This window comes from Chenopodium quinoa, unplaced genomic scaffold (assembly GCF_001683475.1).
Source record: "Chenopodium quinoa cultivar QQ74 unplaced genomic scaffold, ASM168347v1, whole genome shotgun sequence".
NCBI classification, from domain to species: Eukaryota; Viridiplantae; Streptophyta; class Magnoliopsida; order Caryophyllales; family Amaranthaceae; genus Chenopodium; species Chenopodium quinoa.
This window is the reverse complement of record NW_018744491.1, coordinates 44,353-63,034: the sequence shown is the minus strand read 5'-3', so window position 1 is coordinate 63,034 and position 18,682 is coordinate 44,353. Positions and strand designations below refer to the sequence as shown.

General features: G+C 35.3%; 4 protein-coding genes and 1 pseudogene across 5 annotated transcripts; 2 read left to right on the top strand and 3 right to left on the bottom strand.

Annotated features, from left to right (window-relative positions):
- Positions 1-92: 92 nt before the first annotated feature.
- LOC110697656 lies at positions 93-1,767 on the bottom strand (annotated as a pseudogene).
- An 801-nt stretch (positions 1,768-2,568) lies between these two features.
- LOC110697655 (putative pentatricopeptide repeat-containing protein At3g16890, mitochondrial) lies at positions 2,569-8,002 on the top strand. 2 transcript variants are annotated; one of them, XM_021875043.1, is made up of 4 exons: positions 2,569-5,255; positions 6,412-6,559; positions 6,636-6,813; positions 7,870-8,002. In XM_021875043.1, exon 1 carries the CDS (start codon positions 3,018-3,020, stop codon positions 5,136-5,138), a length of 2,121 nt encoding a protein of 706 aa, XP_021730735.1. In that variant the 5' UTR covers positions 2,569-3,017; the 3' UTR covers positions 5,139-5,255; positions 6,412-6,559; positions 6,636-6,813; positions 7,870-8,002. The 2 variants fall into 2 exon arrangements, with proteins under 2 accessions (XP_021730735.1, XP_021730734.1); XM_021875042.1 differs by having other exon boundaries at positions 6,412-6,813.
- Positions 8,003-9,689: 1,687 nt separating this feature from the next.
- Positions 9,690-10,908, bottom strand: LOC110697663 (vignain-like; the record flags this gene model as incomplete). The annotated part of the gene is made up of 3 exons (XM_021875047.1): positions 9,690-10,286; positions 10,390-10,562; positions 10,641-10,908. Coding segments are annotated over 3 exons (717 nt in total), but the record flags the coding sequence as incomplete, so codon positions are not given.
- On the bottom strand, positions 10,907-11,534 carry LOC110697657 (vignain-like). Its single transcript, XM_021875045.1, has one exon. The coding sequence runs from the start codon at positions 11,441-11,443 to the stop codon at positions 10,943-10,945; it is 501 nt and encodes a 166-aa protein (XP_021730737.1). The 5' UTR covers positions 11,444-11,534; the 3' UTR covers positions 10,907-10,942.
- A 1,166-nt stretch (positions 11,535-12,700) lies between these two features.
- Positions 12,701-15,365, top strand: LOC110697664 (protein trichome birefringence-like 4). The gene is made up of 5 exons (XM_021875048.1): positions 12,701-13,663; positions 13,984-14,143; positions 14,305-14,486; positions 14,666-14,824; positions 14,912-15,365. Exons 1-5 carry the CDS (start codon positions 13,278-13,280, stop codon positions 15,243-15,245), a joined length of 1,221 nt encoding a protein of 406 aa, XP_021730740.1. The 5' UTR covers positions 12,701-13,277; the 3' UTR covers positions 15,246-15,365.
- The last annotated feature ends 3,317 nt before the right edge of the window (positions 15,366-18,682 follow it).

Below are 18,682 nucleotides of genomic sequence, written 5' to 3'. Positions count from 1 at the left end.
AGTTTTGAACACATTGTCCATATGTTGAAATGAATGGAAAAACGAACACTTTATAGTAAACATGGGAAATTTCTGTTAGTTGTTTAATCTCCTTGATAGAAAATTGACTGTAGATGAATAGATTGAGAAACAAAAACATCTCAAATACAAAACTAAATGTACTTCATATTACAAATTAGCACCAAAAACCTTAGAGATTATATAGTAAAAGGGTAAATGTCGTTTAGTGAACGACGTTGTTCCCTTTTTAATTTATAGATAATGACTTTGAGACTTACATTAGAAAAAGCATAGATATTACTCAAATCATAAAACCAAGACTAGCAATTATTTTTATCATACCTATTACTACAAACCACTTGAAAATTAAAATTCTTGATACTTAGCTTGATTGATCAAGGAATAATATTCATCTCCCTAAGTTTCCCAATCCAAAATCGAACACTTTTGATGCTATCTGCGTACCCAAAGAACCCAAACTCCTTACTCTTATTCATACTACTCACTAGTTGAAAATCAGACCTCATTAAATATTGAAACCCGATAAAACAAGCTATCTCCTCCAACTTCATCTTAACCAATCCTTTCTCTTCTACAATTTGGTTCCACACTTTTCCTTTATCTTTCATCTCATCCACAAGGTCAAATAACCCATCTTTATCATCCAACGGCACAAATTCAACCCCAAACTCCTCACACAAAACTCCCCTCATTTTCTTCCAAGTAAAAACGTCACCGTTTGTACAATTAAACGCTTGATTATTTGCTTTCTTATTTACAGCCCCCCACACGTGCTGCTCCGCTAACACACGTGTGTCAGTCATGTCACTAAAATGCTCCCACGTGTACCGATTTCCAAAGAATCGAAACGGTGCGTTTTGGTACTTACAAATCTCAGCGTAAGCCGCTAACATCACCAGCGCGTTGTATACACTTCTACTTGACGCGCCTACAATAATCGACGGGCGATGAATCGTGTACCTAATATCTGACGCGTACGATTTTACCACGTCCTCAAGCGCGTGGTAAAAGTTTGGGTGAGGTAACCGGGCCATATCCTCATGAAATGGAGGTTCATGTTGGGCCGCACCAGGTTGGCCTAAAAAATTAAATGGGCCAATATATTGCGCAGTACCCGTTTGTAACGAAATATGACGTAACTTAATGGGCCGATAATGGGCATGAGAGCTTTAATTACATTGGTTAACATTGTGGAGTTGGTGATGATATTATCTTCTTGGTCACGGCCCACGTTGATGGCGGCCCAAAAGACGTGAGTGATGTGGTTGGAAAGAGGCGCAAGAGTGGCATTTGTGTCGTTAAAGTCAACGGCGTCAAATGTAATGAAGTGATCAACGGCTGAGGAAGGGAACCAAGTGGGCATGGCCCGACGGGCTGCACCGTAGACGGTCCATGGGCCTCCTTGGGCTGTTGGGCTTTTAAGAGCTTGGGCTATGTTTATACCCGCCATGCCAGTAACTCCTACTACTAATGCGACTGATGCATTAGCCATGAAAGAATTTGTGTGTGTGTTTTTTTTTTATTTTTTTGGGTGGTTGGGTGTAAAGAATTGAAGTTTAGCACTAAAATTATTGGTTTATATAGGCAGCTGAATATATCAGGAAAAAGAGGACTTTATTATTCAACTACTCAATCCTTGATGAGTCATACTACTAGACATACTAGTTCCCCACATTGTAATTAGTTAATTACTGATGATGTCCTCATGGACTTATCAAGGATTAAGGATAAGTAGTGAGTTGATGATGGAGAACAAATTGACATATTGGAAATTGCATGTCAGGTAGAACCATCAACGATATTATCATGCAGTGGCGGACCCAGGAATTTCCGACTGGTGAGTCACAATCGGTAACCAAATATGTAAAAAAATTTTTTTACCAAAATTCCTAAGAAAAATTATTTACAAAGATCATCCAAATAGAAAATTGACAAGATTACAATACTAACTTATAATTAACAAGCTTAAAATTGACCTAAAATAATAATCACAATAATTAACAAACTAATTTATTTATTTAAATTTTTTTTTTTAAGAAACTTAATAATTTTTTTGGGCCCTGGTGAGTCATTTGACCCACCAGGCACAAAGGCAGGCCCGCCGCTGTTATCATGTCAACAAGAGGGAAAATTGCTAAATTGTCGAATGTAGCTATTTAAATTTTAAAGTGCTTAATTTGTCGGTTGTAGCCTTTTACTCGTAAATAAAAAATAGTGTGTGACACCTCAAAAGCTAGTGCGTGACACGCTAGTCTGAATATTAAGATTCCGTTAAGTATAAGTAGTTGATTAAAGTACGGGAGGTAATAAAAGTACAGAGTTGTAGTCCACTAGTCCGTATACTTCTTCTATTCCAGTTTAAAATAGAAAACGAAGATTGTTACAGAGTAAAATATGAAATTGATTTTTCATCTATTCATACAAATGAATCATTTATAGTTCGAACTAGTTGAAGAGATTAGAGAATGAGGTGCCAAATTCCGACCTGACCCAAAAGAAACCAAATCTAAATTTCAACTTTTTTTTTTGACACAAACCACAGCTTAGCATTTATTAAATCATCAAAAGTGCAACATCATTACAAATAGCCTCATGAAGCTCTGGAGGGTATTCCTCTAGCCACACTCGGTCCTCATTAAAACTATTACTCAACAAAGCTAAGCTATGAGTAGCGTCGTTCCCTAATCTCTTGACAAAAGAGAAAAAGCAAGAAAGACACTCTCTAGACATACATAAGATATCCTTCACGACATTCCCAAAGGCATTAGGAGGCGCATTAAACTATTCCATCACATGAAGAAAGGAAATTTCAACTTGCTACTCGTAGAACTCAATATTTTAAAATTACTTAACCTTACCCGATTTCAGCAAACCCGACCTGAGTATGCAAATTGTGACCTCTATGGGCACTACGGAATACCCCGTAACAATTACGAATAACAAACCAACTGTGGTTGCTTCATCTACATTCTCTCCTGCAAAGGGGACATGAAGAAATGAGAGCCTTCTCAAATTTAGCTTCTAGGGCTTCTCCTGCGCTTAGAAACCTTACTCAAAATCCCCCAAATCAATTGAAAACCTTCCAAAAACAAAACCCTTCAACTGTTACTTCAAAATCCCAGCAATTTGAAGCTCAAAATTTGGGAGGTAAGTCTTCGCTCAATCCTCGTTTTAACAATTCTAGCTTTAGGTATACTTCTGAACACAAATTTCCCCCAAATTCAATTGATCATAAAACCCTAACTCAGATTTTATTGAGAAAAGATTGGCATTTGTTGCTAAACCATGAATTAAAGGCTGGGAGGGTGGTTTTAATTCCACAATCTGTGGTTAGTATTTTGCACAATCATGAAAACCCATTAATTTCAATTAGGTTTTATATATGGGTTTTGAATATTAATCCATTATTCCAAAAGAATCAGCGAATTCGCGGTGTTTTGGCTAATAATCTATATAGAAAAGGTCCGGTTTTGTTGAATGCTGAGTTAGTTGAGGATATTAGGAGTTCTGGGTATCAGATTACTGAGGATTTTGTGTGTATTTTGATTGGAAGTTGGGGTAGATTAGGTTTAGCTAAGTATTGTGTTGAGATTTTTGGACAAATTTCATTTTTGGGTCTTAGTCCTACTACTAGGTTATATAATGCTGTGCTTGATGCTTTGATAAAGTCGAATTCGCTTGACTTGGCGTACTTTAAGTTTCAGCAGATGACTGCTGATTATTGTAAACCGGATAGGTTCACCTATAATATCCTTATTCATGGGGTTTGCAAGGCCGGAGTTGTCGATGAAGCTCTTCGGTTGGTTAAGCAGATGACGAATTTGGGTTATGCACCTAATGTGTTTACATATACCATATTAATTGATGGATACTGTAATGCTAATAGGGTAAGTGATGCCTTAAGGGTTCTGGAGACAATGAGGGTTAGGAAAGTGCCTCCAAGTGATGCTACATATAGGTCATTGGTGCATGGAGTGTTCTGTTGTCTTGGAAAAAACGAGGCATTTAATCTGTTATCTGGATTTGTTGAGCGAGAACCAATTTTGCCTAAAGTACTTTGTGATACTATATTGCACTGCCTCTCGAATGACTCTATGGCCAGAGAGGCAGCTTCATTTTTGAGAAAATGCAGGGAAAGAGGCTATCTGCCTGATACCTCTGTTTTTAACATCACAATGACTTGTTTGATAAAGAAACTGAATGTTGAGGAGACTTGTGAAATAGTGGATAGTTATATGGAATTAGGTTTAAATCTATCTTTTCAAACTTATCTTATCCTAATTGAAACTTTGTTCAAAGGGGGAAAAGAGAGAGAAGGAAGTCAGTATTTGATGCAGATGTTTCAAGCTGGATTACTATCCAATGTGAACTCGTACAATATGGTAATTGATTGCTTGCTGAAAGCTAGGATGGCTGAAGAGGCACTAAATATGTTCTTAGGGATGCAACAAGGAGGCATTATACCAAACCTTACTACTTTCAATACATTAATTGATGGGTGTTTTAAAACTGGAAAAACAGACAGGGCTTGTGAACTCTTGTTGACCCTCTTACAGCATGGATTTAAACCAGATATTTTCACTTTTAGTACAGTAATTGATGGTCTCTGTCGGGTGAACAAGATTAAAGATGCATTTGATTGTTTTGCGGAAATGAAGGAGTGGGGGGTTAATCCTAATTCCGTGACATACAACATATTGATTCGCTCTTTATGCATTGTTGGGGATATTTCTCGTTCCATTGCATTGTTTAAAAAGATGCAAGCTGATGGAATAAGCCCAGATGCTTACTCATTCAATGCTTTGATTCAAAGCTTTTGCAAAATGAATAAGATTGAAAAGGCAAAAAATTTGTTTGTTTCCATGCTTGCTTTAGGGCTGGCTCCAGACAATGTCACTTATAGTGCGCTAACTAAATCTATGTGTGATACTGGTAAATCTCATGAGGTGTTGGACATTTTAATGTCAATGGAAGCTAATGGATGTGTTCTAGATTCTTGTACCTGTAATTTACTTGTTGATACCCTTGTAAAATTGGGTCAGTTCAAAGAAGCCCAGGAAGTTGTCAGTAAATGCAACCAGTGGGGTGTATCAATGAAGTCTGTCTCAATTTTGTGAACCTTGAGCTGAAGTTCTGTTCTGGGCCTTCTAGCATTTGAGCTGCCTCAAAGGAGGTTTATTCCCAAAGCATATGCTGTGTGTTCCCCATTTACTGCTTACTTGGCTGCATCAGAGGTAATTAGCAGAACACCTTCTTTTTTTTTTTTTTAATGTATTGATTAAGCTTAATATTGTTGCTGACACGATTATCACTTCATCAAAGTCATTGAATTTTCTCGTAAGTACATAATAATAGCATGATTCTCTGTTGGTAACAAGATCCCCCATAAAACTTGCAAATAAAGAAAAGAACAAGAGACTATAAATTTCTTAATGTGTAATTGTTAGTTACATTATAAAGCTTTTGCATGTTTATATTTATTATCCGTGTATAGACATAATTTCATGGACAGTTAATAGTTGCTGTATGTTTGTTATATTATATTTATGTCAAATGCTACCGGATTTGCATATTTTCTTTGGCCATTTCTTGTGGTTCCTGGTGACCTAGGCTCTCTTCTTCTTTTATGAGTCTTAAATCTTTGTTGGGGACTTTTGAAGGCCAAGTGTGTTGCACCTAAAAAAAAGGATAAAATATTATTCCTTGTCTTAATGTATTTCAGTATTTGCTCCATGAGTAGATGGCACAATAATTTAAGGCAGAAAAAGTAGAAAGTTCAAAGTGAATGAGTCTATTTGGGAGTAATGGGACCGAGATTAAGAAAAAAAACGCTAGAGAAGATTAGCTTTCCATTAGAGGAATGGATCAACTGATTTGAGTCATCCAAATAGGAATATAGGGCAAGTACTTTGAGATGGTGGGAATACGATGTGTTGATAAAAAGTGATTGAACTTATAGTTACAATATGTGGAAGTTTTTGCTGAAACTTGTATAAATAAGCTGAGGAAAAGAGAGCCTATATTAATATGGTTCTTTAAACTATTTGTGGCTCTTATTTATTATGAAGTAGCCTTTTTAAGTGCATTAGAATTGGCTATCAAAGGGAGTAAGAATTCGGAAATATAATTTTCCGTATCCTGCCTCAAATAGAGACTTTGCATTGAATTTGTTATCTTTAATATACTAGATTAGCCCTGATTGTTGCAACTGAGGAAAGTGGAATCATCTATTCAATTTTAGCATATCCCAGATTAGTATATCTGATCTTATACATTAACTTATCAAACCATAGTTAATTTTTGGGAAGGATTAGATGTTAAAAGTCTTTACACTTTATTTGCTGTGAACTTATAAGTGGTAATTATTTTTACATATTGTGCGCTGCACAGATGGCTATTATGCAACAATAAAGACTGCTTGGTCTAGGAGCTATACACTGTGGAGCACCTATGGCTTCAGAGATTGAGAGGTGTGGCCGTGTGAGAAGGACTATTGTCCCCCTCGGAGGAAGTGACAGTTGTGGGAGAAGTATAACAGGTGAAGGTCTATAGTGCTCAAGTTACTAAAATGCTCCTGAAAGGGACACAGCTTAATGGAAGTGTTTTAATTTAAGGATGCATTGTGAGGCACATCTTTCTCTGGAATGGATGACCTTAGAGATGCAGCATGCAGTCCAAGCAGATGCACATGGAAAACCATGAAAAATTCACTTTCCGCTGCAGACACGGTCACACAACACCAATAGAGAATGGAGGCAAGACTGCAAGAGTGACTTGTCCTATGCTGTGCTGGTATGATATCATATAAGTTTACCATAGCATGATGGGAAGTAATTTGTTTTCATCTAAAATGTAGAGCAGTCATGCTACAACAGAATTTCAATGTGAGATGATCTTTTTTAGGAAGGATTATGAACTGGGCTCTTGTATTTCTGGAGAAAGAGGGATTTTGCGGCTGTTGTGCATTATTACAGAGTACAGACCTTACAGTACTGTAATACTCATAAATGAATAATAATACTCTTCCTGTTTCATACGCAACTCTCCTTGAGCCCTGGCTTGCTTTTCTTTGTTTTTACAAAGCTAGCATAATTGCATAAGCTTTTGGACACCCGAAGTTAAGGACGTATGAACTTGGTCAACTTTTCTTTACCTAAAAAGGCCATGGCCGAAAGGCAAAAAAAAAAAAAAAAAAAGTACTGTACATCATGTCAAAAAAAATTTACTACCTGAAATGACTTTTAAGGTTTGCTTGATTGTTCTATAAGGTACTTGTGTGAGCATTAAGCAAATCAGAATTAAGATTTAAAGTAAAAGTTGGTGACTTCCTCTCCAACTATCCTCTAATTGCAAGGAGCTACTCCTACTTGCCCTGCCCTTTAGTTTTGATGGTACTTGGTCTTCAATTGCATCCATTTTTGTTAAGAAAAACGACGCAACACTTCAATGCTTAAATCCCCACCGAAGTTACAGTTTTTGGTAGGTATGACTTTCCAATTGGTTGGTCTGCATTATATGCTCTGTTCTTTCTCCTGAGAGTATGATTACTTATATATATAGAAACAAAATTTTGTTTTTCAGATATTGCTAACATACAATAATCAACATATTTATATATAATTTCTGAACTTTATGGTTTAACTGTGTCCATTAGTAAATTATATCTTTGATAATGGCATACATGATCAAAATTGGACAGTATTTTATATTGACAGTAGTTGTCTGTACTGTCATTTTCATCTGCACTACAGGTTGTATGCTCTTGGAAGACCATCATTTATCCAAGTTATGTTAGTGATGATTTGATTGAAGATTGCATTTTTAACGTGATTTTGTTTATTCATTCAGCTGGAGAAGATGATTACGAACCACAAATTGGATCTCTAGGTGGGAATCCTGGCGAGGGTGCAGAAGGCCATGGTCATGAAGGGTATGATGAGGGTCGCGGTCATGAAGGGGGTGATGAAGACCATGGGTCGAGTGCTGATCCAACGCGTATTGTTGATGCAGCCTTGGTGTGCTTCCACAAGAAACATGTAAGCTCACATAACACTTCTAAATCCTTACCTTTTAACTTTCTACAAATTGGTTGAGAATGGAGTTATGATATTCATGCTTTTGTTCCGTATTATAATCATTACAGTTGCAATGTTTATTTATTTTTATTATAAATAGTCTAGGCACCCTATAAATCCGTCGATCATAGAATCAAATTGAATTTATATTGCATTCTTAGCCGACTGAGATAGCCAACAGGCTTTTATGCAGATGACATACTGCAAGGTCAAACAAGCTTATTTATGTAGTATGCAGTTATGTCTTCTAATATTCTATCAGATGGTATTTTTAATGGGTAGATTACCTCGGCTCTTTTACATAACGGGTTGAATGGGTTGTTGAATCTTATTGCAAACCTTCTTGTTTTTGGCTCTCAAAGGTCAATATATGTTTAGCTCAAGTGAAGTCATTTTTTTTTTATGTAGCAGCTCTACAGCCAGTGTGACGAGTCCTGTAGACTTACAGAGAGTGGAGATCTCCATGTACCCCATGATCATGTCGATGAGTTCTGTAATGGGCCTTGCCTTGAAGAAACAAACCTCGTGCTAGATTGCATAGAAGGGATCATGGATCATTTTACGTTCTTTAACAAGGCCACCACTGGGGATGTTAGGGACATAATTCAAGCTGGCTGTGGCCGTGGAGAGAAAAGAGGTACGGTAGACTACATTTCTATTTCAGTTCGTTCCAAAATAATAGGGTACTTTCTAAATTTAGTAAGTTAAAACACGAACTAATTTATTTTACCCTTATTTAATGCATAATATATTTGTAATAAGGCGAAAATGTAAAAAATGAAATAGGGAATGATAGTTTTAATGGCTTGCTAAGATCCTTGAAATAACCACAAATCACGCGTGGCCTATTGCTAAGGGGGACGTAGAAATATTTCTGCTGATATACTCTGCATCTTTTTCTTGGTTTTTCTGAATGACTTCTCTTTCTTTCTGGCGTTTGAGAGCTCACTCTTGCTTGTTTCCTCGGAAGTCATTAATCTGATAACTTTCTGTACAGGGCATTTCGATGTAGGAGAGCATATTGAAGACGACAAAGGCGACTTTAACGCTGCTGGTAGCCTTGCTACCATACCTGTACTGTCTGGCATTGTGATTTCAATCACAGGGCAACTTTTATTACTACTGTAAAACTAGGGTAATTACTAATTATTGTGTGTTTCTAACTTATCGCGAATGCTACCTATGTTCCTTCTCCCCTTGAAGGTTGAATTATGTCATACTTTTGTTGTGAGGAGTACTAAAGTGTAGGAATTTGATCTATCTTACATGTTGTTGATGATTTCACATTATATTTTTAGAATGGAAATCATTGTTTCTTATTTGGTGTACTGGAATAATTGTTTGTCGCATTGTTCTAATTCATCATATGTAAGAATTACTCTTTAATATGTATTGAATGATGGCCGTTATGCTATGACTAATAACATACTTTGTACATTTCTATTTGAACTTATTGGTCATTTTGCTTCATTTAGAAAGTTACACATGCAATTTGGAGGTTCTTTTACTTCTTTGGAAGTGTAAATAATTGTTTGGTTGATTAATAGTTAAAGTACCATACGAGAAAAAAAAAATTAATGGCTGAAATAATACGCGTTTAAAATCATGAAAAGAAAACGTGTAAAAAAAATAATATAAAAAGAGGAATTAGTTAATTATTAATTTAAAGTATAAACTCACTATTACAAAGACTGTTGATCTTAATCTATAAGATCAAAACTTGATTTAAAAGTAATTCTTTAAAAATGCAAGTAATTGAAAATTTAAAAACAGGAGCTATTACAAAACCTGCTTTAGTACAGCATGTATATAAATTGCTTACAACAATTGGAATGTATAATTCATGTTACATGTTTATGTTTTGAAAGAATAATTATGCATGAAAGACATGAACCAAACATCTCTAAATCTTGTTTAAAACCTATTCTTCCTAGATTTGGAAGTTCCATCCTTAGAAACTGATGGATTAAGGGCAGAGTTTTTGACAGGATAAGAGGCCTCCATTGCAATCCCACACAATCCTTGTTTGTCAGGGATACCGCGCTTCATCCGTATGTAACCTTTCTCCCCCCATTGTTCTCCCCAGGAATTCTTTACAATCCAGTAGTCGGTACCGTCTAGGGAAGTTCCATAGCCTACAACTGCTACACCATGGTTCAATTCTGTCCCACATTGTCCACTGAACACCCCCTATACAAAAACACATCAATTATTAAATATAATTAGTCTCAATGTTTTAGTTTACAATATCACAATGTTAAGTTAGCTGTTCAGATCTTAGATATTTGGTTACCTCTGAATAGAACTGCATATCATGACTCCCTGCATCAATGGCCACAGACACAGGTTGGTTCGCGACAACTTTGAGCAAAGCGTCCTCATTATTCACAGGTACATCCTCATGCCCATTAATTGATACTTTTGGACTACTCATCTGCATTTTTATTAACATTAAGAAAATAATTCATAGTATGATTTATTAGTGGTATGTGCATAAATATTATACTTAGGGAAATTGCAGTACAACTTATGTATCATATATACTACATATGTTCTGCAGTGAAACCTTAAAGATGTTGCATATTCCTTGTGTAGCTATGTAAGGGTAGTTTTCTTCTGTTGTAAGACCGCCTTTTTGCTCAATAAAAGCGAAAGCCCAATCCATAAGGCCACCATTGCATCCTCTATTCTGAGAGGTGTCACAATCAACAAGCTCTTGTTCAGACAATGAAACCAGCTTCCCTGTTTTAATTTGGTTTATACCCTCAACCGATGCAGCTGTCGAAAATGCCCAGCAACCTCCTGTCAAGATTCACAGTAAAAACAATTCAGCAAAACAAGGAAAATTAGATGACTTGAACTGTCAAAAGTTCCTTACAAGTGACCCTAAACTTACCACAATGGCCTTGGTACTTAACAGGCGTAACAGCACCTTTCGCTCTCCAATCAACAGACTTAGGAACATTGTCGACACCTGCATACGTGAAGCTTTCGCTACCATCAGTCTTGTTGCCTCGAAGCGTCCGGTGGTAGTGAATCTTCGACCCAGCAAAGTAACTACCAAACTCATTTGTTGACATGTCAGCAAAGCTATTCAACTTTAGCTTGTAAGACTTGTCCATCTTATTAACTTGATAGACATGCTGCACATTCTCCTTAAACACCTTAAACCTCTTAACCTTGTCATCGAGGCTCCTCGACACAGCATACTGACTACTCCAACTCTCATATAGATCCCATAAACTATCCTCGGATCCTACATCCTTCTCTTGGATATCAAACTCACTAGATAGGCCGACAACCATTGCTAAGACTAAGGATACTAAAAAACACTTCATGTACTTCATATTTGGTTATACTACGATTTTCTTGTGATATGTTAACAGAATAGAAGGGGCTAGCTATATATATAGGACTAACAAGAGTGTTTGAGAATTAACAAAGATAAGATTTTATTGTTAAAGTTGTTATGCAATGACGAGTAATATTTATGTTAGCCATACAAGTTTGTAGTTCAAGTTGAATAAAATCGTCATTATATTATCTGATTTTTTAGAGTTGTGAAAAATGGGTTATAAAGTGCATAAAGGGGGAGGAAATGTGCAACTGCAATTGTCCTTTTCTTTCATACATGAAGATATTCTGAGACCTGAGAAATTGTTGCTAACAATCAGCATTTTGTCTATGCATAAGCATAACTATTTTTGTTGTTCTCGTCTATCTATCTTAGTACAAATTGAGATAAGATCATGCAACTTGAATAATTATTAAATGATTATTAAGTTTTTGTTAAAGTTTGATGCTTAAAAATTGTGACAAAGATGAATTCATTGAATTTATGTTGAAATGGATGGAATTCATTTTCACTCTTTGATTGAAATTGGTTGAGCATACATTTGCATTGCATTGTTTTTTTGGATTAAAGGATGAAATCGGTCACTATTTTACATTTTTTTTATTGTGAAAATGAACAATATTTCCTCCGTTCTCTAAATATTACAATATGAAGATGAAACACGGATTTCATGAATAGAAGAGAGATTAGAGAAGAAAGGTAGGAACTCATGCGATGAGAAGAGAGACAAAGAAGACATGTGCAAATAGGGCAATATTGTAATATTTGTGAAACTTTCTAAAATGTTAATTGTTGCAATATTTATGAAACAGGGGAGAGAGAAAGAGAAAAGACATGTGCAAATAAAAAAATAAACTTTCTAAAATAATAATGGTTGTAATATTTGTGAAATGGAGGTAGTATTTGACATTACTATTTCTATATAGCGTTCAACTTTTTAAAGTGAATACATTTTAAGTACTTACAAAATACTATACGGAGTATTATGTATGCGATTAATGATGAAGTACTATTTCATTTTCCCCACGAAATTGCTCCTTATATACTCATAGATAATTTATCCCGTAAGGCCGTAATTAATGCTAGCTTTGGTTTCTTTCAAATTAAAAAAAGGTGATATTTCTTACTTTATTTATTCAAAAAATCTTATATATATTAGGAATTTTTAGGTATGCTATGTTTACCTTATTTTCACTTATTTCAGATTTAATAAATTTAGATAAGTTCAATTCAAGAAAAATAAGTTTTGATAAGGATATTCCAAGTTCAAATTACACCTAAAATAAGTTTAGATTCAAAGTTGTAAGAAATTGCAACAACCAGTTTGGATCTAATTTTTGGAACGGAATTGCACCTTTCTTTAATCCACTTTAATGGTTAACTATCATCTTGCAATAATAATCCAAATGGTTCCAACTTCCAAATCGGTCCAATTCTAGACATAATCTCCCTTAGTTTAAGTACATACTAATATACAATCATAATTAATATACCATTTACAGTTTTACACGGCCACCATCAACTAATATACCATTTCGCATCAAACATAAGAATTTTTTGTGTCAAAAAAAAAAAAAACATAAGAATTTTTACCTTTTACTCATAGGTTACCACAATTGGCAAAAAGGGGAAAAAAAAAACTTTTTCTGATCTACTTCTAATTTGGTTGGGTTTTTTTCACTTAAAGTACATATTGTCGTATAATACAATCATAATAGATTTACTTCTTCCGTTGACTAAAAAACATTTAATCTCATCATTTGACCATTTATTAGCATAATTATTCCCCAAAAAAAACCATCTTTCTCTCTCTAAAGTCTAAAACCATGTTAAAATTATCAAACATGTCAATTTCTAATAATCTTCCATCATCAAAAACTACATTCATCATTACATGTTTTACTCTAATTTCTTCTATTCTTTTTATACTTAATTACCAATCAACTTCTACTAATGAATTATTGTCAACTGCATCAACGTTGACTTTCCAAATTTTCAACTTTTCCAATCCTGTTTCTCACGATCCACCTTCAAGTAACAAAAATACTTGTGACATTTTTGATGGAAGATGGGTTTTTGATGATTCATACCCGATTTATGCACCCGGGTCGTGTTCGTATGTCGAAAACGAGTTCAATTGCTTTAGAAATGGTCGCCCTGATTTTGGTTATTTGAAGTATAGATGGCAACCTTATGGTTGTGACATTCCAAGGTCTAGTCTTTAATTTCTCTTCTTTTTTTTTTTAATTTTTTTTTAACAATAATAGAAATCAGGAAAAAAAAACAAGGAAATGATTTCAAACATTGAATGTTGTCACATAGATTTAAGTCTCTTAAATTTTGTAATTTAATATTGAAATATGACATTATTGTTGAATTGAACTTGCCTTTGAAAGTACGTAATACTAAATCAAAGATGAAGTAAAATTTTGGTCAATATTTATTACAACATAGATTAATCATTAATGTTGTTTTATTTATTTATTATAAATTAAATTAGCTAATTGCATTTTTGTTAATTTGATTAAATAGGTTTGATGCAAAGAAGATGATGGAGATGTTAAGAGGAAAGAGATTAGTGTTTGTGGGAGATTCACTAAACAGGAATATGTGTCAATCTTTGGTTTGTTCTTTGAGGATGTTTCAAGGACAAACCTTTAGAAACAAATTAAATTATAACTATTATTTCAAGGTAAGTTTATCTTATCAAATCTTGCACTATTCTTGATTGTATAATCTTAAGAAAAGTTTCCATCTTTAAACTATTGTACATTTGTACTCCCGCCATTTCATAATATAAGTTAGGTTTCTGATGTCAAATCTTGATTATTAGTAATTTTTCGATGTTTATAGGATTATAATTGCAGCATAACACTAATCACATCACCATTCCTAGTCCAACAACGTCATCTTCCAAAGAAAAACGAAAAATTGAGGCTAGATATTCTGGATGGTATGATCTACAAACACCGTGATGCTGATTTTCTCATCTTCAACACTGGACATTGGTGGAATCATAACAAGTCTAGAAATGGGTATGCAAATTGATCTTAAGACAAGCTTTTTCTTATTTCAATTGCATATTAATTTCAATTTTGTGGCTACATACGTATGCTCATTTTTAGTTACTCCCTTTTTTTTTTTTAATTAAAAAGAAGTTCATGTGTTTTGAAGTTGCTATAAGTCTATAACACGATAAATGTACCTTTTGCAGGGAGAATTATTTCCAAGAGGGTGATATTATACACGAAAAAATGGATGTTGGAGTAGCATACGCCAAGGCATTAAAAACATGGGCTAATTGGGTTGACAATAATGTCAACACTAGCAAAACTAAAGTCTTTTTTAGAGGCTTTGCTCAAACTCATTTCATGTAAGAAAATTTTCTGATGTTCAATTTTTTTTTCTTAAAATTTCAGATTGTGTAATATTAATCTTCTGTTTTATTGAACTGATGCAGGGGAGGTGATTGGGATACTGATGGAGTCTGTCACAATGAAACAGAACCAATAACAGACGAAAAATTGTTAAAACCATATCCATTTTTGATGCAAGCTCTAGAGAAAGTAATCTCAGAGATGAAGACACCAGTAACATATCTCAACATTACCAAATTGACTGATTATAGGAAAGATGGGCACCCGTCTATGTACAGACACCGGGGAAGAAAAAAGCCGAGAGCGATTCAGGATTGCAGCCACTGGTGCCTCCCTGGAGTTCCTGACTCTTGGAATGAACTTCTGTTTTCATCTTTGTTATTTTCTTCTGAAGGGTTTAACAGAACAACTTACTAGTTTGTCCTGTTTTTTCTTTGGCCTTTTTGTATTGGTACAGTTTAACCACATAAACAAATGTTTGAGAAACGTGAGGAGAGTTTCTTAATGTTACTTTCGACTTATTTTTTTAATAACGTACTTTGTACATATATACACAAACGACAACGATTGTTGGAAATGGTAATGCAAACGGATTCTCGCGTCCGATCGGGCGGTGGTTCGCCCGATCGGGCGGAGTTGGCTAAGGAAAATAGGAGGGCTCTCGCGCCTGATCGGGCGGCTCTGCCCGACCGGGCGACGAAGTTGAGTTTTGACGAGCCCGATCGGGCGGCTCTCGCCCGATTGCTCGCCCGACCGGGTGCGACACCAGGTCTGGAAAACTTTATCTCGGGCCTGATCGGGCGGATGTTTGCCCGATCGGGCCCGCCTTTTTTCCTAGGTTGGTTTATTTTATTTTTCTTCGATTTTCGGGACTCGTATAAATATGAGCATCGTCTCTCTATCTTTATTCATTCACTTTCAAACCAAAAACTCAAACCTACCCTTTGAGATCTGAACACTTCTTGAGCAATTCCACTCTTCGGATTCGGGTGCACGGATTACGGAGAGAGTTGCGTTAAACTTGGGGGGCGTGCGTCACTAGGAAACTTGTACCGGTGATGGCGTATTTCGCTTCTAAGGCAGTGGATTATTGTTCCACGGCGCGACTGTGAATCCAGGAAAATTCTAATCTTTTGTTTGTATTGTTATTGATTTCAACAGTTATTTTACCAACAACGACTATTCTACACTATACATAGACTTTTGAGTCCATGCACACCTTGTTACATGTCACCATAATACAAGAATTCATATGTCATGTCATTGTGTGTACTAAAAAAGATCCCTTAAATCTAACATACTGTACAAAATATTTTTTGAACAAAACAAGTAATTAATGTGATATATTATACTTTTTAGAAGACATCAATAAATTCAAGAAACAAAGAGAAGCTGGTTTCATGAGCCGGGAACACCAACTTAGGGAGGCACCAATGGCTACAATCTTGAGTTATCCCGAGCCGCCTCTCAGTCCCCGGTAGCCGGTTTATCGAGGAGTGCTCATCTTAGTAATGTTAAGATACACAACAAGCCGGTGTTTTCATCTTAGAGATCACTGATTCAAAAATCTTCATCATCCAAGGATATGTTGCTAACTACTTATCATCAGTTATTGGTTCTGTTTCTCCATCACATTATAATTGTACCATAGAGTAAAATTAGTTGCGTGGGCAGTGTGCTGGTGCAAGGGAGAGTTGGTGTTTTGGTGTGAAGGAAGTAGGGGAAGGTGTGGTGTAGGATATCGGAAGGTGTGGTGTAGGATAAACTGGCAGCAGTAGGTAATGATTTTTAAGAGATTGAAAAGTTTATATAGGGTGATACATATGCATTTTGTCAATCCACTTCACTCAATCTCATCCGACCTTATATGATAGATCATAAATTATTTATCCGATACGATTCATTGGGACATACATCAATATTTTCAATGTACCAAAATCATTTACTACGAGTCTATGATCCATTTTGATCGTTGTCTAAATTCAGTACAAGTTGTAGATATATAATGTAGGGGAGGTCGGGGGGGGGGCTTAATTAGTTAGGTTATTAATGCACGCATAAGTACATTCCTATCTAGCTTGTACAATTATGGTACAATTATAACCCTGAAATTACATAACTCTATGGTACAATTATATAATCCTGAAATTACATAACTTATTATCGATCACCAATTGATTTAACTAAGTGCATGACGCGAATCATACTCCCAAGTGTAGAATCCAATTGGTTTTAAATTACATACCTCAAATTTGAAAGATGTCTTGCCAGAAACTTGGAACACATAACCAAAGACATTCTTAAAGAAGAAACTAAAGATTCCCACATGTTTATGTAGGACAATAAATTTGATCAAGTGACTATCATATACTTCTACATTGTAATTCATATTTTAGATAAATAAATAATTTTTAAATGAACTTTTTTGTCACAAGTATAACTATGTGGTATGTGTGAATATGTATAGTATGTGTATATAATAGGAAAATGGAAGGGATAAAATGACAAACAAAAAATTACTTAAAAAACTTTGAAGGGAAACTCTTCTTTTTATATAGTATAAAATTTCAATTACATTACAATATCACATACACCACTACTACACATGATGATCCTATAATAACTAACACACTATATATACAATACCAAACTAACATCGGACTAATACAACTAACTAACAACATTAGCAATAAGAAACTAGAACAAAAGTCATCATATGAGCTAAGCAACTAACCCTAATAATAAGTATGGTTGAAGCACATGCATCAATCTAAGAGGCAGAAGCAAAATCCCTAATAAGTATCATGTGAGTCAACACCACCACTTTAATAGTTGTGGACAATAAACATGATGAAGTCCCTCCTTTGTGATTGTGCTAAATCCCTTGGTGACTTTTGTAATCGGCGGAGTACTTGAACACTTAGGTCTCATTTTGCTTCGCCGATTAAGAAGAGGATATCTACTCTTCTTCTTTGTTGGCCTTCGATGCACATAATTGGCTTCACGACCCCATTCTAAACCCCTTGAATTTAGATATACAAAATGTGTCTTTTTCTCCCAACCGATCAAAACAACAAGGTGACCATGCTCAATAAATATTTCCCTTTTTTCTCCATTATGCTCATTTTGAAATGAAAGATACTCAGCTTTTCCTCCTCCCTTAAAAAGGGAATAGCCATCATGATCAAATCGACCGGTCACCATTAATTCACCTAAAACTCCCCCATATACCACAATTGCTCTTTTGATATCTTCCACGGAGCATAGCCTTGGATCCAAACCCTTACACCAATGGAGATTGTAATTCATTGTTGCTTTGATGACCAAGTTATTATTTCTCACTCTATATCGATTCTTAGATGCAAATCCCTTAGAATGAAGATCAAAGAGGAGATTTGTTGTTGTTTGTTGTTCCACACTTGGCCTTGAGTGATGAACTTCTATTAGTGAAGGAAGAAAATCACAATCAAAATTTGCACGTCCACCTAATTTGATTAGGATGTTCTTTTGTAGTTGTAGTAAGGCATGAGTAGCATATGGAATACAAAGTGCTGCCATACATCAAATTTAATAATCATTAGTAAACTAAATAATGTAAATAAATAAATTCCCAATGTAAACAAATAAAATTTGAGGTTGCATCAATCGGGGATACACGACGAAAGGAATCGCTAAAAAAGAGGGTTAGTTTAGTAAAGAAGAAAAGTGGATTCAAGAGCTTCCCAAGCTCTATGCTGTTGGGGAACTCTGCAAGGGTCTTTGTTTCTTTCGAATATCCATTTGCAATTTCCAATCAACAACAGGCAAATCTATAGCAGGCCAAGCAGCTAAGAAGAAGAGTAAAGAACGAGAGT

Bases quoted from the DNA above. Each gene is read 5' to 3' on its own strand.
- LOC110697664 (XM_021875048.1), top strand. From the start codon at position 13,278: ATGTTAAAATTATCAAACATGTCAATTTCTAATAATCTTCCATCATCA. The intron at 14,144-14,304 runs GTAAGTTTATCT...CGATGTTTATAG, and splicing joins ATTATAACTATTATTTCAAG to GATTATAATTGCAGCATAAC. The intron at 14,487-14,665 runs GTATGCAAATTG...TACCTTTTGCAG, and splicing joins CATAACAAGTCTAGAAATGG to GGAGAATTATTTCCAAGAGG.
- LOC110697657 (XM_021875045.1), bottom strand. From the start codon at position 11,443: ATGAAGTACATGAAGTGTTTTTTAGTATCCTTAGTCTTAGCAATGGTT.
- LOC110697655 (XM_021875043.1), top strand. From the start codon at position 3,018: ATGAGAGCCTTCTCAAATTTAGCTTCTAGGGCTTCTCCTGCGCTTAGA.